Source organism: Pithys albifrons, chromosome 9 (assembly GCF_047495875.1).
Source record: "Pithys albifrons albifrons isolate INPA30051 chromosome 9, PitAlb_v1, whole genome shotgun sequence".
NCBI lineage: Eukaryota > Metazoa > Chordata > Aves > Passeriformes > Thamnophilidae > Pithys > Pithys albifrons.
In genome coordinates, this window is record NC_092466.1 from 4479993 (window position 1) to 4506878 (window position 26886).

General features: G+C 40.4%; 1 protein-coding gene across 1 annotated transcript in view; it reads left to right on the forward strand.

Moving 5' to 3' along the window:
* Positions 1–26585, forward strand: part of CPXM2 (carboxypeptidase X, M14 family member 2) — a 76753-nt gene extending 50168 nt beyond the window's left edge. Inside the window, exons 6-13 of the mRNA XM_071563334.1 lie at positions 4791–4879; positions 11266–11389; positions 12244–12440; positions 13248–13427; positions 14504–14801; positions 17634–17773; positions 18287–18386; positions 23689–26585. Coding sequence (XP_071419435.1) covers positions 4791–4879; positions 11266–11389; positions 12244–12440; positions 13248–13427; positions 14504–14801; positions 17634–17773; positions 18287–18386; positions 23689–23942 — 1382 coding nt within the window. The 3' untranslated portion in view covers positions 23943–26585. The remainder of the gene's footprint in view (positions 1–4790; positions 4880–11265; positions 11390–12243; positions 12441–13247; positions 13428–14503; positions 14802–17633; positions 17774–18286; positions 18387–23688) is intronic.
* Positions 26586–26886: the final 301 nt, after the last annotated feature.

The window sequence follows — 26886 nt, forward strand, 5'->3', positions numbered from 1 at the left end:
GCTGCCTGGCCAAGTCTAGAATTGTGTTCATTTTGTATAAAAATGTGACTTTCTACAAGGATCTTTCATTATAAGTGGCCATGTAAACAGCAGTACTAAACTCAGCAAATTACTTCTGAGAGTTAAATTCCTCCTTAGAGGGATAGTCTGTCTTTGGGTTCTGCTTTTAACATCACAGAGCTAAAACTTAATCTCAGACAACTTCAAATTTTTTGTGAGTTTGAGCAAAGACTGAATAAAAATGAGACCAAATGCAGTAAATCTGAGAAAGGTCATGTTCTGTTTCTCCACACACATCAAGACAGATGTGCAGCATCCCCCAGCAATACAGTGGGTGTCATTAAATGGCTTTATTTCATAGTTTATTTGTAAAATGAAGTGTGTACCATTCTGAAGAGATGTTAAGAATGCTCAGAATTCCCATTATTATCAGAATGAAGCTGCAGGAAATCATAAGAATGATAAACTGTTGGTAGAAAACCTTTAAGAAGCAACTATTGTAGATTAAGAGTTTGAGTTTCCTCTTAGTCATTATTATCAGTCATTATGTTTAACTGGAATTGGTTGTTATATATTTGACTCTACATCAACACATATAGAAAATAATCATTTCATAGTTGAAAAAATACTATTTCATTGCTGATTTTTTCCTTGCTGATTTAAAGTGTGATGTTAATGCTCATGAGACTTCCATGAAACACATCATGGGGAAGAAAATTTGGAATCCCCTGATATGGCTGCCAGTGGATTTATTTCAAGATCACACATGTGCTGTCTGTGAGATGTTCAATTCTGTGAAGACAAGTCAAATTCACTTACATTACACAGAAATTAAAAAAAAAAATCAGTAATTTGCAAAATAGCACATTGAGGGTTTTAAGGCAATCTAAAGGATTGAGACCAGGAGGTTCTTTTTATTAAAAGTGTCTCTGAATCACTTGGATTGACTTCATCATCTCCTACATTTGGAGCACCATGTGAGCACCACCTTGCAAAGCTCCTTTAATACGATACCCCACAGCTCACAGCAGCAATTCTGTGAGAAATGAAACGTAGGAACAAATTGTGTTGGGAATGGACACAAATTTTACTTATTAAATGAGAGCCTTTTGAAAATATTGCTTTGTGAGTGTTGATTTCAAGACATCACAGAGCTCGCTTCATACCTTTCTAGTGCCAGTTACATGAACACTGAAAAGTAAAGGAGTTAAAAAGATCAGCAGACGTTGTTGTGGTGACCAAACTACCTGGAAAGCCACAGAAAGCATCAGGGCTCCCCTGGTTGAGGTGCCGTGTTGAGCTGTGGTAGAACAGGAAATCCCTTCTATGTGTCAAACTGCTGAGCAGTTGGGGCTCTCTGGGGCTTGTTATGGGCACTTCTCAGAGTCCTGATGCTGGAAAATAGTTGGGCATTACCCACCAGGAGTGCAGCTTCCAGCTCAGCAAAGCACAGGAAGGACATGGAGCTGCTGGAGCAAGTCCAAGGGGCATGAAGATGATGAGAGGGATGGAGCATCTCTGCTGTGAGGAAACGCTGAGAAAATGAGGACTGTTCAGTCTGTAGAAGACAAAGCTTTGAGGTGACCTAATTGTGAACTTGTACCTGAAGGAGCTACAAGACAGATGGAGAGAGATTATTTATAAGGGCCTGAAGTGACAGGACAAGGGGCAATATCTTCCCACTGCCAGAGGGCAGGGTTAGATGGGATATTAGGAAGAAATCCTTCCCTGTGAGGGTGGGCAGGCCCTGGCACAGGTTGGGCAGAGAAGCTGTGGCTGCCCCATCCCTGGAAGTGTCCCAGGTCAGGTCGGATGGGGCTTGGAGCAACCTGGGCTGGTGGAAGGTGTCCCTGCCCACGGCAAGGGGCTTGGAAGTACATGAATTTTAAGGTCACTTCCAACCCAGGCCATTCTGTGAGTCTGTCATTTTACAGCTTCCTGGTCACTTGTCCATCTTTTGAAGGAATAAAAGGATGAAAGGAACAAGATGCCTCTATTGGCAAACTTCATTAACTCTGCTGGTGATGGAAAGACATATTAGTGGTAGGAAAAGCTAAAGTGTTGCTTTGTATAAATTGAAATGTCACAGTTTTGCAGGATCTTTTCTCCTTGGGAGAAAAAAGAGATTGTCTGAGGAATTCCTATGAATAAATGATTGTATTTCTATTATAACTCTTCTGTGAGTTTCTAAGTCTCTTCTTGTCTGTTTTATTAAAGAATTTTTGCCAAAGTGGACCCATCCAGCTGTGCACTAGCCTTGTATTCCTTTGTAAATTTTTGCTTTAAGTGTTCTACTCTGTATTCCTGCTGCAGCAGAAATCCAGTGATCCAGAGCACAGCAGAGCCTGGCAAAACACGAGTGTTAATTCTCTGGGGAACTGTCAAATTGGGCTCTGTTGTCGAGGAAGGGCCAGAGACACAATCATTCTCACTTTACAATTATTTCAAGTTTCCACCAATTCTACAGCATTCACAGTCATTCCCATGATATTAGTGTTTGATGTATGGAAAAAGTGCCAGACGTTGAAAGGAATGGGATTAAAGTGTTAGGAAAAAAATCGGTTGCTGTATATTTTGGCTTGCGGTGATACAGAAAATCTTCAACATCCTGACAGTTTTATGATGTTTATTTTTATATTTTTCCAACAGAGGGATATTTTTTCAATTATGAAGATATTCTGTGGCACATTAAACGAATTGTCTGGGAAGAAGTGGGGTGTTTTTTATGATTTCCATTTCTCAGTCATCAACATATTAATGAATAATTTCTACAAATTAACATGGGATGACCTTTAAGGGTTTGGCTTTCCAGAGGCATCTGCAGAGTTAGTACAGCATTGTTGCTGTCATGGACTTGCATCACTTTACCCTGCAGTGAGACCGGAAAAAAAATTAAAAATGCAGGTCAGTTATGTGAAACTTAATGCTCTTGATTCTTCAAAACATTTTGTTTTAATAAACAGAAAAATATTGTTCCCTCACCTGATTACAAGGGCATGCAGTGATAGGACAAGGGGAAGTGGCTTTTAGATGAAAAAAGGCAGCTTTAGATTAGATCTTAGGAGGAACTTCTTGCCTATAGGCCCTGGCACAGGTTGGGCAGAGAAGCTGTGGCTGCCCCATCCCTGGGAGTGTCCCAGGCCAGGTCGGACAGGGCTTGGAGCAACCTGGGCTGGTGAGAGGTGTCCCTGCCCAGGGCAGGGGGATTGGAATGGGATGATCTTTAAGGTCCAACCCAATCAAAACTATTCCATGATTCTGTGATTAAGATCAAATTCAAGTCCATTTCCAAGTGGCATTTTACAGAATTAAGTTCTCACTGGAAAGGACAAACTGCATCGAACAACCACACTATGTTGAGGCAAAAGGGTTTGGGGACATTTTTCAATCCTATTTGTAGAGCAGCTTCCAATTGACCTTCCAGCATTTCTGCTGCAGATTAGGAAATGGAAGTGGAGACAATCATGGGAACAAAGATTCAATAAGTGGTAGAGAACGTGGGTAATGTTGCTGTGAAGCTTAGTGGAACTTGCCTGTTTCATTCCACAAATTACTTAAATAGTTAAAAAGATCCAAAGCTTTTAGAATTTTATGGGAATATTTATGGGGTTTAATGTCAGAAATACAAAGTTTAAAAATGTGAAGTTATTTTATGAATTTTCTGCAATTTCATTAAGTGTTTGTCACTGCAGGCTATCAACTATGTGTTCTTCCTACTAAGAATTATGCTCTTTCCCCCAGAAAAAATCACAGCTGTGGAGGATAATGTTTAAAAAAATAATATTTTTTTCTCTAGAGACAGTGTCTTTTGATTGTGTTGCAATAAGACAAGGCGATAATTAGACCTCCATATTTCACTTTTTTCCCCCAATAATTTTAAACCAATGAAGTTGATTCTGTGTGAAGGAAAACAATTTTTCATAAGAGCCTGACAACCACTGGCTTGACAAACGATTACTCAAAATTCCAGATGTCCCAGATATGGCAAATTAAGGAATGTGTTTGATCTTTTCCAAATAGACTTGTTTGTCTCTGAAAATAAATCATAATAGATTAGATTAGGAGCACATCCATCAGGAAGTTTAAAGCTGAGCCACAACAGTCTTGGCCTGGTTTGTTTTTTATTTTTTTTCCAGGTGAATGGCCTGGAATGTCAAGGAGACAAAAGACTTTGTTCTATCCAAATATTCTCCTTTGATATTTCAAAATCCACAAACTAGAAACAATATTAATAAGAAGTAAATATGCTAATTTTTAAATAACAAAGACCTCTGACTTCCACAAAAGCTGTTTGGGAAGATAATCAGGAATGCTTAATACACACAGTGGATCCTTTCTGTATTTTTGCAGGGCATAGACTCTGAAAATCCTCATCAAGAAAATGAATAGATAATTCCTTGCAACAATAAATTAATCAAGTGGACGCAAAGCATTTACTGTGGCTTTTTCCTCTAATTTGATTTTTCTTCCACTCTTTCATCTTGCATCTGACTCATCATTTTCCAGGGTCTTCTCCTTGCTCTGCAGCCCCCAGGCTGCCCTTCTGCTTTTCTCTTGAGGTTTAGTTTTTTTGGGCAGAGTAGCTGCCTGGAAAGCTGATGCCTCCTGACTTCTATTTGCATCTATGTGAGTTCATTTGTGCATTAATTAGAAATATTTTCAATTAGATGGTTGAGCTTTGCTTTAGAAAACCTGCTCTAAGTACCTGTAGTGGAGTGGAATTCAGATCTCACCTTTTTCACATGGCACATAAAATTCCATATTTGAAATTCTTTTATTTCTTTTCTCAGACCCAAATAATTATTACCACAGAAGAAATGAAATGACAACCACAGATAATCTGGACTTCAAGCATCACAACTACAAGGAAATGAGGCAGGTAGGCAAAGAGGCTGGTGGATGGAGGGTGCAGCTTTTTCAGCTCTTCTAGAATCTGGATTCCACCTCTTAATATCATTAAATGATGTCTGGAATGTATTTTTAAAATATTTTCCCCTGATTTAATCTATGAAAAGCAGCAATCTGTTCAAATCTGCAATTCTTAATTTGTACCTTAAACAGGTGATTCTACAGGACAGAGGGAGTATTTTCACTTTATTTTTCTTCCATGTATATTTGAGAGCTGAATGCCACAGTGGTGCCTCCTTTCAGATTTTACCCTGATTTAGCCATCATGTATTTCAGTGATTTTGGAGAATCAGAATAAACTATAGAGTACAATTCCATATTCACAGTTATGAAAATCATCAGGAACTTTCCAAAACCACTGTTAGTATAATTTTAAATCTACCAGCCTTGGTAATCTTGTTCCTTTAGCTTCCAACAGCCAGCCTTGGTCTTGTTTGTGTTATTGTTTTTAATCTTGCTTCATATCACCACAGACATAAGTGTGGGATGTCCTGAAGAAATATTTCTGCCCACTTTGTCTTCAAATATAAAGATAATATGTTTGGACTTGATGTGTGTGAATCATTTGCTGTGTGCTGAATTTTCAGGGTATTTATACTGCATGAATCACCCCTCGTTTTTATTGAGCAATTGTGTACTGAGTCACACATTTATTTTGGTAGAGATTTCATGGCCTATATTCCTGAGCACAGGGATTAGACAAGTAGAAACTCAATTGGCATAATTACTGTCAAGAACAATAAAATAAAATGTGTTTTAGGTTGTCATTGCAGAAGGACAGGTTGGTCAGGTTAGAAACATCTTGGGGAAAAAAACCATGGCTTTAAAACAGAATGTTTTTGCACTTTTCCTACAAGTAAAAATCTTGTGACTGTGTCTGAGAGCTGGTCAGTTGTGGACTGTCTTTATGCTCTCACAATTTCTGTTTTCCTCTGTGTCAAAATAATTTATTTAGAGCTCATTAGATACTAATTACCTTCTGCTGGTGGTAAGCAGAAGATTGCGGGTTGCATTGCAACAAGTCTTACATCCTCAAAACTGTTCTTAGAACTTCAGTGCAAAATAGAACAACTGTCAGAGTCAACATAAAAAAAAAACAAACAACAAAAAACAACAATAAAACCAAAACAAAATAAAACAAAAAAAAAGCCACAAAAAACCCCCACCCAAAACCAAACAAAAAACAGAAAAAACCCCACCCCATAACCTTTACATTATTGTCACTTTTTGTAGCTACTTCACAGCCAACCATCTTAAAGAAATGCTGGTCTTTGAAGTTATTTATCAAAAACACTGAAGGAGGAGGAGAGGCTGTTCCCTGGGCCATGTTTTAGAGCCAATATGCTGCACTGCAATATGTCAAGTCTTTGTGAGAGGGAGGAATTTTCTCAGTGTCAGATTATTTTAATAGAACTCTTTGGTTAGGGAGGTGAAATTTATAGTTCCAATTTTTTTCTTGTAGAAGAGCATTTGATATTCTACTTCCAGTCAATAGGAATGCTCATTGTGCAGAAGTCAGGATTGTTTTACAGTTTAAAATATTTAAATTATGTATTCATGCAGTGCAGGAAGCTGTTGAAATGTTTGGAGATGGACATTTGAGTACAACCCTGTCTTTCAAACAGCAGAACCAGATCGTTCTTTCTTAGGAAAGAGGAGTGTTAATTGTGAAATCCATGTGGATGGATTAGACTCCTCTTTGGACAAGCCAGGCTCCAAGTGCCCCAGAAGTGTTGGATGTCACTTTATGGTCAGCTGTTTGTGGGCTTGATGTGGTGATAACAGAGAACATTGAAGAGCACTGTGCATGTTCCCCATTGAACAGCTTGATCTGAGGGTGAAACAACCAAATGGGGAAGATTGAAGTAGGTCAAGCCAACATCATGGATTGCATGGAATGCCAGGGCGATGGCTTGCATGGAATGCCAGGGTGATGGATTGCATGGAATGCCAGGGTGATGGTCTCTGACTGATATTCTCCAAGCTCAAGGATGAGGTAGTTTCCAGAGAACCTGGTTCTGTTAGTTTAACAGTTGGACTCAATGACCTTAAGGGTCTTTCCCAACCTCGGTGACTCTGTAATCTCTGCAGAGGATAATGAGGAGTCCTAACCTGAAACACACTGATTGAGAGAGAGCCTTTTTGCCTCCCACGAGTGTAGATGGCACTTAGACCTACATTTAATACACCTTTTCTGCAAAAGGGAGGAATCAGAAACCAGTTTTGTGGGGTTTCTTCAAAGGCTGCCTGCAGTGTTTTTCAGGTCACTAATAAGGTAAATAATTGGTAGTCACAAACAGGAATTGTCAATAAGAACTGTTGGTGAATGTAACTGGGGAAATGTTTTACAGTCCTGATGGTTGTTAATAAAGCCCTGACTGACTGTTGTCATCAATTGGCTTTGGCAGTTTGTACAAACACAAACACAGTGACATTTCGGGTGACTTATTGTGCCATTTGAAGGAAACGGGTATGAGAAGATCAAATATGAAATATGTTTTCAGTATTGCATTTCCATAAACAATTAACTGCCTTACTATATCCACACTGTTACCAAAAGAGTCCCAGTAAAGTCTGCTAAAGAGGCTCTAATTCAGGAAAAGGCCTTTGACTCATAAAATAATCACATGTTTGCAATTAAAGAGTTGATGGGGAGTTTACTGAGGCCAAAACAAATATTTCCACTCAATGTAATGTACTTTGAACTTGCTTCTATACATTTTTCTCCCTTTTAATGCACATTTACATACTTTCAACCACTCTTCTAAATTGATGTTCTTGGTATCCTGTGAGCACTGGAGTGCCAGGCACGTTAGGAAAGCTTCTGCTCTGGGGAATTTTTGGAGGCAGAAGTTTCTCTGCTTGGTTTCAGAGACAGCTCTGAGAGGACAGGCTAATCTTTCCTATTTCACAGCTTGTGATGCTGCATGGATGCAGTGATGCATCAGCCAGGATGGAATTTCCTTCAGTTTGAAGAAGGTGTGAGGAGAGAAAGTAGTAAATGAGACATTAATATTATTTATACAGTACAGTTCTAGCCTTTAGCTAAAATAGAACTTCTTTAAGTGTAATATCCTCTACTCATTGTCAGAGTGAAAAGTCTAATACTTAATTCTATTGGACAGAAACATGATATCTGATCTAATCATAGAATCATAGAATCATAGAATCGATTGGGTTGGAAAAGACCTCCGAGATCATCAAGTCCAACTCTTGGCCCAACCCCAGTCCATTTACCAGATCATGGCACTCAGTGCCACGGCCAATCTGCATTTAAAAATCTCCAGGGATGGTGAATCCACCACCTCTCTGGACAGCCCATTCCAATGCCTGATCATAATCCATTTCATTCTCCTGTCAGTGGGACATGAACTCGTAATCCCCACACAGCAGAACTTGGAGAAGTTTTGGTCTGCAAGGCTCTAGTGAGAGGTTCTTATCTTTGTATTGTCCTCCTGTCCTGGGCTCTGGTGAGGCCACACCTCGAGTCTTGGGCTCAGTTTTGGGCCCCTCATGGCAAGAAGGACATTGAAGGCCCGGAGAATGTCCAGAGAAGGGAATGAAGCTGGGGAAGTGCTGGAGCAGCAGGAGCAGCTGAGGGAGCTGGTGGGGGCTCAGCTTGGAGAAAAGGAGACTTAGAGGGGACCTTCTGGCTCTGCAATCCTTGCCAGGCGGGAGAGACGGGGGTAGGGCGGGAGGGGAGGGGGTCGGGCTCTGCTCCAGGGAACAGGGACAGGAGGAGAGGGAATGGCCTCAGGCTGGGCCAGAAGAGGTTTAGATTGAATATTAAGGAAAATTTCTTCCCTGAAAGGGTGGTCAAGCCCTGGCACAGGCTGCTTGGCACAGTGGTGGAGTCTCCATCCCTGGAGAGATTTTAAAGCTGTTTAGATGTGGCACTTGGGGAGATGGGTTAGTGGTGGCCTTGGCAGTGCTGGGGGAATGGTTGGATTCAGTGATGTTAGAGGGCTTTTTTAAACTGAGAAATTCTGTGTTTCTCTATCCATTGATAACATTTTTGATTCATTGTGAGCAGGTTAAGCAGGAAGATTTAAGGCAGTGGATCTCAAAAAGTTAGTAATTGACTCAAATAAATCAAATGCTGCAAGATATAAACCAGTGTTCTCTGGCTTCACCTGTGTGTTTCAGCTGGAACAATAAATGACACACCCACTTACCTATGCCCAGAACATTAAAAAGAGTTCTGTGGAATTATCTGGGTCCCCATAATACTAGCACAGTGATGATGATGACAGTGATGAAAATAAGTAGGTATGAAATAAGACAATACACTGAAAAAGCATAACTGATTATATTTTTCAGGCTAGTGATGAGTTCAGATTTGCCACAAGAATTGTTTCTCATATGTGGAAAACCAATGTGTGAGATGAACAAATGTACAGAAATAGCATCCTTTCAGTTTCTTTGCAAAATGATTATAAATAGAAGTGAAGCTTTTTACGAGAGGAATTTTAATGATGTTCTTCCCCATGTGAGTTGTGTTTCCACTTCGATTTGCTAAATGGTGGCATGGGAATTGGACATACCTAATTATTGCATTTTTAAAATCATCAGCCTTGTGATCATCCAATATTGTTTCTAAATTAACAATGTGTGAGCAAGCAGTTCTGTTGTGCCACAATATTTCCTCAATAATGTATGCACGCTTGTTTATGAAATGATTGACTAATTAACAGTCCCCAGGGTTCCAATTTGCAGTAAAGTACTGATTTCTTTCTTCAATTCCTTCCAAAGAAAAAAAGATCAAGACAGATAAATTCTTGTCATTTAAAGCTATTTGCAAAAACTTAGTATCACTACGGAAATTTTCAGTTTTGTTTATAAATTTTAACACTCACCTGAAATGCCACAGTGTTTGTGGGACAATTCAGACCCAAGATATGCTGATCTGGATGACATCTGTGTAACTCCATTGCTTTAAACAGAAATATACCCTCAAGTCTATGCATTTTAGTATTGGATTATTATAGTTTGATTATATTTTGACTGTGTCATGCCATATAGAATCATAGAATCATAGAATCGATTGGGTTGGAAAAGACCTCCAAGATCGAGTCCAACCCTTGGTCCAACTCTAGTTCATTTACTAGATCATGGCACCCAGCGCCACGTCCAATCTGTGTTTAAAAATCTCTAGGGATGGTGAATCCACCCCCTCTCTGGGCAGCCCATTCCAATGCCTGATTACTCTCTCTGGAAAAAATTTTTTTCTGATATCCAACTTAAATTTCCCCTGGCAGAGCTTAAGCCCGTGCCCCCTTGTCCTATTGCTGAGTGCCTGGGAGAAGAGACCAGCCCCCACCTGGCTATAACTTCCCTTCAGGCAGTTCCAGACAGTGCTGAGGTCACCTCTGAGCCTCCTCTTCTCCAGACTAAACAACCCCAGCTCCCTCAGCCTCTCCCCATAGGACTTGTGCTCCAGTCCCTTCTCCAGCCTTGTTGCTCTTCTCTGGACCCGCTCCAGCATCTCAATATCCTTTCTGAACTGAGGGGCCCAGAACTGAACACAGTACTCAAGGTGTGGCCTCACCAATGCAGAGTACAGGGAAAGGATCACTTCCCTGGTCCTGCTGGTCACGCTATTTTTGATACAGGACAGGATCCCACTGGCCTTCTGAAGAAGGAGTGAATAGAATAGATTTGGATGGGAGGAATGTCTCCACTGATAACATTTCCATTATTATTTCTACTTTTGTTCCATTTTTTGCTGAAACTCGATAAGCAAATTCTGAGGAATCTTTTATTTGCTGAAGGAGTATATCTTGTGTTCAGGGAGTCATCCCTATTATATCTATTTCACTCTTTTGGCCACATCAACACTGCCTTAATTAACAATTTTGCCATATGAGATTTCAAATCATAATGCGAGAAGGGTGGGTTTGATTTCTACCTCAGCAGAGGCAGATATAATCAAAACACACTGGGAAAAATCTTGTTTAAATGGATTAAATCCTTCTCTTTTCACTTATTTTGATTTAATTGCTGTTGCATAGAGCAAAGGAGAGAGAAATCTCCCCTACTGGGCAAAAATGTGTCTGTGGCAACCTGTAAAGCCAACGCTGTGCCACCAACACCTTGGGTCATCTCAAGTCCCTTCCCTGTAGTACATCACAGTGTCATTATTTTAATTACTCTGCATTATTTTAATTCCTCTCCATTGCATAATGTTTTAGAAACATGATAAATTCATTAACTGAACACAAAGATTTACAACTAAGAAATAATCAGAGGAGAAAATGAAGCATTTTGCCACATCAATATGGAATAAAGTAATTCATAGTGGACCTATTTTGATGCTGCATTGTTTAACTATGTGTTTGTTTGGTTTTCTGTTGGCAGTTGATGAAAACTGTGAATAAAATGTGCCCAAATATCACAAGAATTTACAATATTGGAAAAAGCAACCAAGGACTGAAGCTGTACGCTGTCGAGATTTCTGACAACCCAGGAGAACACGAAGTTGGTTAGGATTTAGTCTAAATCTCTTGGAGGGTGTTGGGATTTGGCTTTTTTCCCCCTCCTCTTTCCCTGTATCTTCAGTAATTATCACTGGTGGAATTATCTTCATGGCAGCAAAGGTTTCAAATATATGTGGGAGGAACCTCAGTGCTGTATTTCTAAACTGAGAGGAGGAGGGTGAGCACAAATAGAAGACATTTTGAACATGGGATCAAATTCTTTAATGGTAATTCTTCATAACAATAAAAGTGAATTTTAGTAGTAGGGAATGGATTTTAGTTGTGAGGTTTATGTAACTTTGAATGGAAATTTACCTTTCTTACTTGGGGTGAATGCACACTATTCCTAATCATCCCTGGAGTATTTTGTTGTTGAGTGCAAGGACTGTGGCACTCAGTATAACCCTGAACTACACACAGGAACCTGTTTCAGAGAAGGAAAAGGAGTCTGTGAAGTCAGAAATCAATTATTTGCAGTTACTGACTGTTATCTTTCAAGAGCCTTAACATCTGTCCCAGAGAACTACTAGCAATGTATTTTTCATGTTATTTTTAGTCTCTCAGAACTGTTCAAATCTACCTCTAATGTGCTGAAATTGGGAGTATAATTAAAAAGCTGTTTAATGAAAAATGCATTTGGGAGGTTTTACACAGTGGCTTTAGATATCACTGGTACACAAGCCTGTCGTAAAGTACCAGGAGAAAGTAATTTGTTTCTCTAAAGTTTGTGCATCATTTGTGCAGTTAAGGCATTTCTCCAACTTTCCTTGTGTGAAACGTTGCTGAGTGACATCAGTGACATTTGGTAGATATTTAATTTCTGCTCTGAACATAATTCTGCTCCGTGTGTTTTCAACAGGGGAGCCAGAGTTTCACTACATTGCAGGAGCTCATGGCAATGAAGTGCTTGGACGTGAGCTGATCCTTTTGCTAATGCAGTTCATGTGCCAGGAATACCTGGCTGGGAACCCACGGATTGTGCATCTCATTGAGGACACAAGAATCCACCTCCTGCCCTCAGTCAACCCAGATGGATATGACAAGGCATATAAAGCAGTATGTGATCATCAACATCTCAAGGAATTCTTTTATTTATAGTGGATGAATAAAACATGCTCCTCTTGTCATTTTTTTTCAAAGATCATATTTTACAAGCAATCAAAATTTAAAAATTAAGCAAACACATCAAAGTAAACATAAACCACTGAAACATCTTAGGAGAAAGCTGAAAGAAACAGTATTTTATGTGACATTGGCTAAGAGGAAAATATATATGGAAAGAAGGGTTACAAAAACTGCCAGAACAAACCATACTGAGGTGTACAGATCAATGGGAACACCATTATGGAAAATGAAAAAGTCATGCAGTCTGTTTCCCACAAGTAACCAAGCTAAGCACGTGAATATTTGCATTCCTCCACAGCTGAAATTTAATAGTGCACCTTTAAGGAGAGCACATTGTGCAGGGCATCGTAATAATTCTGTCTGGAGGAAGACAGACACCAGGAGGAAAAATCATAGGGGCTGGTCAAATGCACTGGAAAATCTTGCAGGGCACAGGAAAGTCACAGTCATAGTCATGGAAGGGAAATGTGTGCTATTGTAAGATATATTTTGGCTAAACTCAAGTAATTATTCATGGGGTTTGCTTCACCTCATTGAAGGTTCCATACAAAATTTAAAAAAATGCCAATTATTTATTTCAGTTAATTAAATGATAATTCATTAATTTTTCCACATAGAATTACCTTTGGCACATTCCCAAACACTTTGCTGAAGGCTCACCATTTGTTGTATGCAGAATGAACATTTATCTTTTTCTTTTCCTTCCTTTATTTTTTTTCTTTTATTTTTCAATCCAAGGGTTCAGAATTAGGGGGCTGGTCTTTAGGACGATGGACTCAGGATGGCATTGACATCAACAATAATTTTCCTGACTTAAACTCCTTGCTCTGGGAGTCAGAAGATCAGAAGAAGAGTAAAAGGAAAGTTCCAAATCATCACATCCCGATCCCTGACTGGTACCTGTCAGAAAATGCCACTGTGAGTAGGGCCAGGGAGAGGGGAACACCAAGGCTGGGAGATTTACATTTCTTAAGGAATGAGTAACTTGGGGCTGAAGTTCCTCACCTGATCTGAGCTTCCTGTCTAGACTTCCCTGTTAGTGAAAATAAAAATGCACCCCAAAAAGACCATTCACCCCCAGGTCTTGAGGAAGGAACTGCTTCCTGGAGGATTCTCTTTTCCCTTGTCTGTTGTGAAAACCTGGAGGACTCAATACCCAACATTTATGGAGCAACAGGTAGATGGGGAGAAGCCCACCACGGAGCTCAGCCAGGTGGATCAGACTTCTTATTTCTTCTTATTTGAAACATATTCTTACCTTAAATAACACAGTAACAGCTCAGGCATATGGAAAACCAATGCAGTGGCTTACGCTGAACTCTTTATTGGATTGTAGTGCCAAAAATTTAACTTATTTTTGCCTGACCTTTTAAATATAATGGCAACTATTAATAGTGGCTGAGGGGAAGGCAATTAACTGTGGCAGTTTCTTTAGTGCTTCAGAATCACAGGATAATTGGGGTTGGAAGGGATGTCTGGAGCTGCTCTACTCCAACCTCCCTGCCAAGGCAGGGCCACCCAGAGCAGGTGACACAGAACGTGTCCAGGTGGGTTTGGAATGTTTTCGGAGGGGAAGACTCCACTCTGTGGGCAGCTGTTTCAGGCTTTGCCACCCTCCATGGAAAGAAGTTCTTCCTCATACTGAGGTGGAACTTCTTGTGTTTTAATTTATGGATATTATGTTTAAAATGCCTGGGTTTGGAAACTCATTTCAACCCATGGCAAGGAGAGCAGGGTCACCATGTGACATCTCTGTCAGTTCCTGCTCTTGGCCTCACTCCACAGAGATGCTCCTGTTCCATAGATTACTAACATGAAGGTTTTGATAGTTTTTCTGGGTTGTCTGTGACAATTTAAAGCAGTCCTTCTCCTCGGCCACATCTCTTCTGTGGGCTCCTCGTGCTCAGAAACCCACAGCAGGACTCCTTCACCTGCCGTGCCTTTGACACAGATCCCACAGTTCAAGTCAAAGCTGCTCTCCCTTCCTCTCCCAGGTGGCAGTTGAGACACGGGCAATAATAGCGTGGATGGAAAAGATCCCTTTCGTGCTGGGTGGCAATTTGCAGGGAGGGGAGCTGGTGGTGGCCTATCCCTACGACATGGTGAGGTCCCTGTGGAAGACCCAGGACTACACTCCCACCCCAGATGACCACGTGTTCCGCTGGCTGGCCTATTCCTATGCCTCCACCCACCGGCTGATGACGGACGCGAGGAGGAGAGCGTGTCACACGGAGGATTTCCAGAAGGAGGATGGCACTGTCAATGGAGCCTCCTGGCACACCGTGGCTGGAAGTAAGTGTTGGTAGAAACTCCAGTTAGCAATGCCTTGCCTAAATAGGATAATGCCACCACTGCCTGGTGTACATTCCAGAGGCACCGGTGGTCAAATAGAGGAATAATTCCCCATCTGAAGGCCTGTGCATTTCATCCCTGATCAGAGGATTGAGGAGACACTGTCACTAATACCAGGTGTGTATTTGTTTTACAACCTAGTTTTCCAAAAGTTTACATGCAGGATATTAGTTTTAAGAATTCTATACATTCAAGATACTTTGTCAGGAGGAAGCCAACCCAGTCCAAACCCACTGTCAGCCTTTGCCATCTCTTGAGGTGACAACAGAAAAGTGCTGCTGAACATCAGAACTAATGTCAGACCTGAAGCAGTGACTCCAGGGAGAGATTCCAGTGGCCCTCAGATAAGGAAATCCTCCTGCTCACATCAGCCTCCCATACACATTCCCTTTGAGTTGTAATAACATGCCAGAAAAATCTGCTGCTTGCCTGCCACCATCCTGTTTTTAAAAGACCTGGACATCCTTACACCTAAATTTTGCATGTGCTCCACAGGCATTTCTGCTGCCAGAATAAATTCCAGGCTACATCCATCACCATATGCCCAAGCCTGTCACCCTGTTAAGGAGCATGAGGGCGAAGCTGTGTCCTGTGGTGCAGCCAAAACATGGATTTCCAGGAAAGCCCAATTAGGAGTACAATTTTAACAGCATTAGGCACGGTTATCTCTATGGGTGTACACTTGGAGCAGATTTGGAATCAGGCACTGCTGATTCATCACAGTTCTGCTCAAAATTTTTGTGTTTTTATAAGTACCTCTGTCAAACAACATATTCTCTGAAATTAAGAAATCAGCCACACTTCTGCCATCACTTGATGACACGAGGAACAACGGCAGCAGTAATGGCAAACAGATGCAGGCAAGTGTTCCTTTACGGGAACTGGCTTGTGTTTGGAACTTGCAGGTACTTCCACTGCATAAACATTTTTAAACTTTGGACACAGCTTCTGTGGCTTTTACATTGACCCATGTGAAGTTAGTACTGGCCTGCCTTGAAAGGCTACAGTCAAGAATTAACTTCTCAAATATTTTTTCAGGAGGTTAAAAAGTGTTGGGTGGAATAGGGCAGAGGGGAAGATTGAACTCTTAGATCACAAGGCCAGTGCTTGATAATACATTTCTGTGTATTTCTGCAAATTCTAAAGCATTCTCTGAAAGCTGACTTGATCACTTAATTGACTAATTTATGAGACTCATTTTCCTAAGTGCTGTAAGAAACATGATTATGAATCGATCCAGAAAAGATGACATTGACCATGTCACTACCAGCTGTCATATTGTTACATTAAGTAATGATGAACAATATAGATGCTAAATATCATCTTGATTTCTTAGGACCAATTACACATGGGATCTGCTTCATCTGATCTGTTTTACTGCTTGATGATGCTTTCATTATTATTTATATCCTGCTCTGTTCCATTGTAGTAAGGCTTCCAGAATATTCTCTGAGACAAACTAGAATATGACTTTTATTTCCAGCTTTTACACCTTGGACTCCAGAGTAAACCTCAAAAGAAGTGGTTACTATTGGAGTTCAGTCTGCAATCTGCAAGATTGTTTTAGTCTTCCTGTATCTACTTAGACCGTGCAAGAAAGGGATTTTTATTGCTGATATACATCTATGCATTTATAGATAGTTATTTTGCATTGCAAAGGGTTGTCCAAATATGATTCCAGATTACTCCTATAGTTTTTCACTCTGTAGTTCCATGACTGTGTAGATCTTGCTGTGTACTTCACTATTTATTTTCCCTGTTAGATCCACGTGTAACACTTTGTTGACCTAACCCCTGCTTACTTCATGCCTGACCTGAAGGTGACACCCAAATAAACTGCTTGCAGACCCTCTCCCACCTGCCCTTTGGTGTGGGTGGCATCTCCTCATTGTACCACACCTTGATGCTGCCCATTCCCTCTCTTCTCATCCATCTTCTTCCTGGCCTTGCAGTGATCTTGCACAGACTTCTCACTGCTCACCCCATGGGAAAATTTATAAGGGATTTTTCTAATTGCTTTTCAGCACCAGAGAGTGCCTGGAGAAGTGTGTGCAGCACAGATATCCAACACCTCTGTGTGCCTCAAAACCCAGCCATGTTATTTTCTACACTGGGTGAACTGCACAAGGACAAAGATCGATTTAATTTTATTTCCAGTGTTTCCAAGGCTGGATTTGCATGTTCAGACACTATAAAAGAGTTGTTCTTGGCAAATTTAAGCCATTTTCTTAAATGCATGTATTAAAACTGAGCAATTACTGTGTATTGCAAAACATTTCACAGCAGATTAGTCAAGATGGGACACAGTATGTGAGGGGAAAATAATTGTGGCTGTTTCTCAAGTGGAGGGGAAGCACGTTTGTGCAGAGTAGCACATGCCACTGGCTGATTTTTAGGTTTTCCCCATCAACACAAGTGAAAAGCTGAACATCTGTATTATATAATCCTCCTGCTCTGCTTCCAGAAGGCACTGAGGGCTCATTAAACACTTGACTACTGCACTGTGGTAATTGGACAGGACTAGGGGGTTTGTTTTAACTTTTTTCAATCAGAAGCACTTGGTGACTGCAACTCCTGCTAATCCATTTCGCTGTTTCGGCCACACTGTGGCATTTCTAAGAATCTTTGCCCTTCCAGGTCTGCAGACTAAACCAGCTGGATAAATACCCAGTTTGTGTTTGAAGAAGTTATATTAATATGCATTAAAAATCAGGTCTGATCAATAGATTAAAAAGGATATGAAATTGTTTCCTTTTTACCCCTTACTGACAGGCATTAACGACTTCAGTTACCTGCACACCAACTGCTTTGAGCTCTCCATCTACGTTGGCTGTGACAAGTATCCCCACGAGAGTGAGCTGCCTGAAGAGTGGGAGAACAACCGCGAGTCCCTCATTGTTTTTATGGAACAGGTAAGGCACAGGAGTTCAGCTTCTGAATAACGTGGTGACTCCTTTCAGACTGAGAGTTTCAGGCTTCTGGTATTTTCCTTGCATGACTAATTATGTGGTTGTTGGTATTTGTGATAGAAACCTTCCCTACATGAAATACTGACAGGTCGCTGCAGTCAGGCTGGTTTGGCTTAAGAGAATTAAATAATGGATCTTCTCAAAATTTGATTCTAGCTTGCCAGAAAGGGCTACCAAAAAAAAAAAAAAAAAGCACACTTGGGTCTGTTGCTTTATCCGTTCTTTTTATCTATGTCTTGCATTTGATGCCTGAGGAATCCTAACAGAATTCACAAGCTGATTCCCAAGTTAATGCCTGGAGGGCTGATAGGGGGTTAGTAATGATATTTCAAAGTTTTGTGAGCCATAAAGTAGGACTATAATTCACATATGAAATTAATGATTCGTTGTAACTTCCTAGTGATACAACTGCTGATTGCTGTGCAATATTTACTTGCCTTTTTATTCTCTCTGTAGGTCCATCGTGGCATCAAAGGCATCGTGAAAGATGTGCATGGGAAGGGAATCCCAAATGCTGTTATCTCAGTAGAAGGTGTCAACCATGACATTCGCACAGGTAAAACAAAAAAAAAAAGCAAAACCATCAGTGCAAAGGAACAGATTTATGGTTGAAAAGCAAATAAAAGAAAATACAGAACTTTATGGCGTTTTGAACTCTTTTCAGAGAAAAGCCAGCCGTCCAAGGAGAGTGGTGCAGAGGGATTGGTGCATGGGGAGAGAGTCACTTTTCCTATGTTGCAGCTGTGTAGAGAAGAACAGAGCTCTGGCTTTCCTCACCACTCCTCATCTTTCCACCTCTTACAAAGTATTGAGCAAACAGGGTTTATCTGCTCCAGATCAATAGCCTGAGTCTAAAGAACCCTTATTGCTACTTTTCTCATGTAAATATAGTGCAAATCTAACCCAGGATAATGATGGCACTGAGAAATGAGGGTGTAGGTAATGCCTTGTTGGGTGAAGAGTGTTTGTAATGCCTTGCTGGGCGAAGAGTGTTTCTCTGGCTGTTGACAGTTACAGGATTGTGAACCACAGAATTACAGAATCTTTGGGTTTGGAAAAGACCTCGAGGTCACTGAGTCCAACCATTAACCCAGCACTGCCATGTTACCACTAAATCATGTCCCTAATACCACATCCACATTGTTTTTGAACACTGATTTTGTGTATTTTTATGTATTTTTATGTCTTTACTGGTGTTCTGAGTCCTTTATTTGCTGCCACTTTCATGTGCTTTGCCCCTGAGGTGAGTATTGACACATAAACTGATTTCAGGCTATGGAATATCATAGACCTTCAGACTTCCAAAACTTTAATGTTTGCTGCAGTAGATGATCTGAGCCAATAATGAATCTTGGAATATCTAACTTAGTTTATGATTAATTTCAGTGCTACTGTGTCTCCATTGTAAAAGAAAACATTGAATGACAGATATTTAATTAGGCAATAATGATTCTGCCTTAAACATTTCAAAATGGGACCACTGGGAAATGATAGCGGGGATTAAAGTAATCAGCTGGTTTTTCTTGTCTTGGAAGCCTTGGCAGTCTTGAAAGTCTGCCATAAAGTGTGGGTTGTATTACTCTGTTAACAGAATAAATGTATTGCTCTGGTGGAGGCTGAGTTATTGCAATATGTGATTAATCTCAGTTCTCTGCACACTGGATTGTCATGTAAAATAAAAATCAACAGATTAAAGACAGTAAAAGTGCTACAGGAAGGAGAGTCAATGGCAAGTGCAGTGAACGTGCAAGATCCCAAAATGCACCTTGTAACACTGAGGGAATAATGCAGCTATTTACATCTTAACTTATTGCTGAGCTCCTCTGGCTCGAGGCCATCTGCAATTGTTAGTAAAAATAAAAGTTCTTATTTCATTCTTTTTAATTTTTATTTTTAATGGGACATTAAAGCTCACACTCTGTTTGGGAATCACTTTATAAATGGGAACATAAAACTTCTCTGCTGTTTTATATTATACAGATAACAATACACGTCTCATTAGTCTCTGAAACCAGAGGATTTATGTTGGAGCCAAAAAGCTAAAATGACACATATAATTCCAGATAAAGAAGGCAAATTGTCAGCAGTCTTCCTTCATTTGTACCTTTTAAAATGAAAGATGTTTCCATTTAAACCTCTGAGTTGCCTTGATATAAAAACAGGCCAAGCAAGAGAAGAATTATGGCCACTATCTCTATTCATATAAGTTGTGTTTCAAGTGAGCTGAGCTCTGAGGTATCTGCTGTTTCATTGATACTTTAATCTGGTTGAGTACTCTGTAGAGCCAGACCCAGGTTGTCTGTAAAAGCCCTCTAATAACATTTACATGTTTGAGAAAATGTCTTTGCTTCTTCCTGTGGGGGGGAAAAAAAAAGGTCATGGAAATCACATTGTTATTAATTTCTCTTGGACACACAATGTATCTTGTGGTAACAGAGGGATGCTGACATTCAGCCAACACTATTAACAGGCTGATTGAAGCCATTGATCCTGAGAGTAAGAGCTTTGTGGGAAATTATTCCATTTTCTCTCGATGCAGATGTAACTATTGATTAAGTCTGAGTGATTACATGTTGTTACAGTCAGATATGGACTGTGCTCTGTGAGGTAACCTTTGGAAAGAGTTCATCAACAGCATGAACAAATGCAACTGTTTCCCCCATGGTGCAAAGGCACTTTTGGGGGTTGCTTCCTGTAATGGCACATTTTGGAAATGTCAAAGTACATATTGATGAGGAAATGTGCAGTTTCTTCCTGGTGAAACATTTCTGTGTCACAGCCAGAGTTAAGGACAGATACACATTTCTGCATGATTTTTACACTTAGGCAGAATTAATTTAATTTCATATAATGTCTAGAGAAATTTCTTACTAATATTTGGTAAGATTGCTATGATTTCAGTGTATATTATGTACCAAAATTCAAGGATTTTGAAGTAGCATTTAGTAATATTTAATAAAACAAGTCCAAGCTAAGCATAATTCTGGTATTATAACCCTCCAGCCTCATTCTTGGCTTGCCTGGGCAGTAGGGAAAATTTGAGTTTTAGTTGTTACATGCATTGAGTGTGCAGCATTATGGCCAACTCTCCTGGGGAGTCTTTTGTAGGTAAAAGAGCATTAGATAGATTTTCATAATGTACTTAAATTCATAAAATTTGGTACATTTAAGTGTAAAAATTCCTTTTACACTTGTACAGTTACTTAATTGTAAGTAAGGCCTGTCCTATAAGGCTCAAAGTATTTCTCTTAATTGGAGTATTTATGGAGTAATATGACACATTTAATTTATAGTAATACAAGCTTTGTCTTTTAATGCATGGTTATTTTATCTAAGCAGACATGGCAATCCTTTTCCAGACCCAGCAGGTGGATATGGGTGTAATCTGCCTCCAGCCTGTTCCCACTGGAATCTGTTACTTCAGCAAACCTTTTATTTACTAAATTCATCTGGATTTTTAATTGTGTTTGTTTTGCCATCTGTTCTGACATTTTTTACCTACTGGATTTAATCTGATTTATGAAAACCCCCCAACCTTTCAGTGTGGAATTAAATTCTGGGCACTGACAGCTGACAGAAATAGTTGTGTCTGCTTGCTCGTAAATGGAGAGGAGGCAAAGTGCATCCTGCTAAAGGCTTAATATCCAGCTTTGTCATAAATTCCCAGTGGTGTGTGAATGTGTAGGTTTATTTCTGGCCTTGTGTGGGGTTGTGATGAGCTGACTGTTAAATGTGTCAGAGAAATGTGGGTCAGTTTTGCACTCCCGGGGCTAAACTGGGCTCTGAGCAGGGTTGTGTTCATGGCCACTCACGGGTGATCCGCAGCCTTTTCCCTGCCCTGTGGTAATGCCAGAGCATTTACAGCTGAAAATGAGCCCTTGGGGATAAATACAAGGAATTTGGGCAGATTGATGTTTTGTCCTTTTGTTAAGGTTCCAACAGACTCAGTGGTAAGGGAGAATTGAATAAGGGGCTTCTCTGAGAGCCCTTCCTAAAAACGCCTGAATCCTGAGAAATAGAAAATTTAGACCAAGATCATCCCACAAAATGTGGTCAAACTGGATTAAAAAAAAAAAGCTAAGCAAACTGGGATGTAAGAATTAACCTGATTCTGGCACACCCAGAGACTGCATTTTCAGGGTATAGTCGCTATTGCTGTTTTGTTAAGACTTGCTGTTTGCAAACATGTTTGTTTGCTTTTTTTATTTTACAAACCCCTAAATTAAAATCCTATTTCTTTCAGCAGAGGCTGACTAGTCTGATCTTTTCCCAAGTATAATATTTTTATACAAATCATCTTTAGCTTTTGCTACACCCTGCATTGCCAGCAACCCAAGGCCAGTGCTAGCAGGGCTGTCAGTTCTCATCAGTGCTGAAAAAACCCAACCCCTCCTCCTGCAAGAGATGTTCCATTTCTATTTATATGTAGGATTGCATATTTGAATATGTATTTTGTTTCACAGTGGGTTTCCCAGGACAGAGTGCAAAACTAATTTTAGGTATTAGTTTTTCACCTATTTCAGTTCACAACTAAGAATATATGTTAGTTAAAATCATATTTAAAAGGAGCCTAAAACCATCCTTATGTGCATATGGATACCTAAAATAGGTACATCTAAAATTGTTTATGGGGGAAAAAGAAGAAACCAGTGAGTCCTGGTTCAGTGAGATGTTAAAATATATCTTTGTGCATGAGTAGTTTGGTTGATTATGGGTAAGGAAGTGGTTAAGTACCCTGGAGAATTATACTTTGTGATAAAATAAGTGGAATAAAACTAAATGTAAGGTTTTATAAAAGGGGAAATTTACTTACATCTCCAAGTGGGCTGATAATAAGTATTCACAAGCTTTACATACTAAATAGCACCAAAACCTGGGTGTCCAGGCAGCCTGATCAGGGTCATAAGATGTGAGTCCTCCACTGGGGCTCCTCTGGATCCATCAGTTAGAGTTAGTTTGGAGATGGTCTTTTATACCCATTGGGAATCACCAACCCTTTGCCTCAGGACCTCAAAACTCCCAAAAATCTTCAGTCACAATGAAGCTCATTGTCCTTTTCTCATCATTTGGAAAATGTGAGTGGGGTGTGTTTTCCTCCATGGTTGGCAGAACAAGGAGGGGTATGTGTGATGGGGGACAGACTCTTTGACACCCTCCTGGTGTGAGGGTGGAGGGTTCCTGTCTGTGATGTCATGGACTTCTGCATCCTCATTTAATGGACTCAAGTTGCTCCATGGGAGGTTTAGATCAGACATTAGGAAAAATTTCTTCATGGAAGGGGTTGTCGAGCTCTGGAACAGGCTGAACAAGGAGGTGGCAGAGTCGCCACCCCTGGAAGTGTTCAGAAAACATGTGGGTGTGGCACTTGAGAACATAGTTTAGTGGTGAATATGATGGTGATGGTACTGGGTTGATGATTAAAGGTGATGATCTCAGAGGTTTTTTCCAGCTGAGAGAGTGGCATGAAGTTTTGTCAGGGAGGTTTAGTTTGGATATTAGAAAGAGGTTCTTCATCCAGAGGGTGGAAGGCACTGAACAGGCTCCCCAGGGCAGTGGGCAGAGTACCAAGGCTGCCAGAGCTCCAGGAGTGTTTGGATGATCCTCTCAGGCCCAAGGTGTGACTCTTGGGATGATCAGGTTCAGGACCAGGGGCTGGATTTGATGATCCTTGTAGTTCCCCTCTGACTCAGCATATTCCATGATTCTATTAAAAAACATGTGGATGTGGCGCATGAGAACATAGTTTAGCGATGAACATGGTGCTGACCTGATGGTTGCACTTGATGACCTCAGAGGTCTTTTCCAACCTTAACAATTCTGTGAGTCTATAAGTGACACCTTCCTCCTTTCCCTGCCAGGAGCTGACGGGGATTACTGGCGCCTGCTCAACCCGGGCGAGTACATGGTGGGAGTGAAGGCCGACGGCTACACCGCCGCCACCAAGACCTGCGAGGTCGGCTACGACATGGGAGCCACGCAGTGTGACTTCACCATCTCCAAAACCAACCTGGCAAGGATCAAGGAGATCATGAGGAAGTTTGGGAAGCAGCCCCTGAGCCTGTCTGCGCGCCGGCACAGGCAGCGGGCGCGGCGGTGGCAGCGGCGGCGATAGGTGCCAGCGCGGCAGCTCTCGGCGCCCACGAGTTCTGCTTCTGCCAGCCTGGCTGTAGTCGTAGTGAGAGTTACTTAGCCCATCTCTTCATGCCTATTTCTCTGCACGAGGCCTTTGTTAGTGGAGCTGGATGGATGGAGGGGGTTCCCATTTGGGTGGAAAAATCAGGAGTGAAATTCAAACCGAACCAAAACAAGCCCCGGGTTGAAGGGAGAGGCAAGGAGGAATGTAGGAAGGTGTTTTGAGTTAACCTGGAGGGAAATGTTTTGCTTGTTGGGTTATCTAATCCTTTGTAAATCTGTTTTCTTTAAAAAGAGGAGGAAGAAGGATTTAAAAAAAAACAAAAAAAGGAGAGAAACTTGTAAAGGAGAAGTCTTGTTCTGATTGAAAAATGATGTATCTGAAGTATAAAATTGGTATATTTTTGCAATTCAAAGCAAAGTTTGACACTCTTTATGTTTTATTATCACATTGGAGGAAAGCTGAGAGGGGACAACTTATGTTTAATGTGATTAAAACTTGGGTCATAATTTCAGCTCCCTTTTCCTTTGACAAGCACCATAATATTTCAGAAAAATACCCAGCAATGAATAACACACCTTTGCTTTCCTTCTTGGGTGGTTTATATTTAAGGATGTTCTGTGATTCCAGAGTTTAATGCCAGGAGTGTTTTCTCCCCTGGCTTTGGAAGGCTGAAGCAAACTTAATGGAAAGCTTATGGGATAAAGACCACTTTGGTGTTGTGCTGTGCAGCCCTTCTCTAACATGGGAGAAGGACTTGAACAAAGCCCTTCCTGAAGACACATCCAGTTGTATCATGTGTGTGAGAGAGGAGGCTTAGCCACTGATAGGTGCTTAATTAATAAATCTATTGATACCACCTTTTTATTGATTTTTGGCTTGACTTCAAGTGCCTTTTGTGCTCCTGCACATCTCTTGCCACTGTTTTCTGTGACATGCAAGGGATTTTGTGTTCCTCTGCATGATCTGCCCATCCTGCTTTTGCAGCTGCTGCCTCTTTGGGAGCAGGATTTGTGCTTTTTTTACTGGCTTTTAAGTAACAAAATTGTACAGCAGGAGATGATGGAGGTTCAGGAAAGATGCAGAGCAGATCTAGGAAAGAATGAACTAAATACTGAACGAAGTGTCAGTTGATGAAAATGCAACTTTTCTCCATTATCTTCAATATTATGAACTTAATTATAACAAGAAAAAGGTCACCTGCATGATTTTAGCCAGCCAGAAGTCTGGGGCTAAGTAAACATCTCAACATGCTTGGTAGAAAGACTGCAGCATACACTTCCAAGTACTATTCTGTTTTAGACATTTTAATTGCTGTTACAATCCTTGCCTATTTGGTATGATTCTTGGAAAAGACATTCCCCAAAGTTTCATTCAAAACTGAGTCAAAAATAAAGTGCCAGTAGAAAATTTCCTGTAAAAATATCACGTGCCATCTGTATTTAAACCTTTTGTTTTCTTGTCGAGGAATGTTGGAAACACATAAAAGGCAAAAGGCTGCAGTATGGATAAAACGTAATCATGAACTCTTGCATGCCAAATAGTCATATTCTTAGATTTCTTGGATCATTCCAACCCATGCTTTTTGTGCAGATACCATTAAATAACAGCAATGGATTTGGCAGCAAAGGCTCAAAGAAAACACAAGAATGCAAATGTAATTCTCTATGACTTAAATTATGGAACAGCTCCAAGTCAGCATCATTTAAATTAAGTAATAGAAGTAAACACCCAATCCAATCATTCCATCGTTTGGAATTATATTTTACTTATTTCACCCTTTTTACCAGCCTTACAACATTCTATATCCCATATCTTTTTGTATAGCAAATATAACAGCAATTTGTCAAGAAGAGTGGTTTTTTTGACAGATGAGAAGGGATTAGTGATGTCCTTGTGCAGGTAGCAGTGTGAAATAATTTTGGAATATGGATTAATGACAGCAGACAATTTGTTAGCAGTTTAATTTGGCTTGTTCATTGGCATGTGTAGGTTTTTTTGCCACCACAATAGATGAAGCTCATGCACAATTTTTTGTGCTGTGAACTGATGGAGTTTCTCAGATGGCTTCTCTCTGCCCAGGTATCTTGCTGGGGGTGGTTGACATGCACAGACAAATGAGGAACAAACCAGCCAAATTTAAATCACTCTGATAATCAGATTGAAGATGGAAACCAGTACTTTAGTCCTGGCAGGTCAGAGCTTTCTGCCTTGAGATAATGGTGTTGAGTTTAACTTCCCAAACTGAGAGGTTCCTGTGCTTTGTTCTCAGAAATGAGGTTTTATCAACGAGAAGTTTTTTTTCATTTGGTAGCCAGATGTGGATTTGTTGGGGAATTCCTGGACATCTAATAGTTAAAATCAGATGGATTTCATTGCTGAAGACCTCAGCAACATCAGGTGCTAAAGACGGTGGCTTTGGTGCTCCTTACTGGCCATCACTAGTGCTGACACATATTAAGACACAGCAGAACTATGACTAATGCAGGTGACCTTACTCCATTTTAGTCCAGGCATTACTAAATAAATGGCCTAACAGCTGTCAAGTGTACTTGTCTGTGCAATTATTTTTTGGTTGTCCAGCACCTTTACACGGGAAAACACTCAAGCTCAAAGGAATTTTACCAGGAATTTCAGTTGTATGAATATCTCGTGCTGAGATGAGATGTCTATGCCTGCCCTGGATAGAATAATAATAACACCAAACTGAGGTGTGTCCTATTTACTACTATAGTTATACACTTGAGAGTTTCATTTGAAATACATAGCACTGTTGTTTAACCTTTAGACAGATCCAAAGCAGAAACCAGTAAATCTGATACCAGCGCTTTCTATTTATCTACATTTTCCACCTCTTTAGAACTGGTAATTTTTTTCTCACTTCTGTGCTTTTAATCTCCTTTCCTTTTAGTGTTGTAGAAAA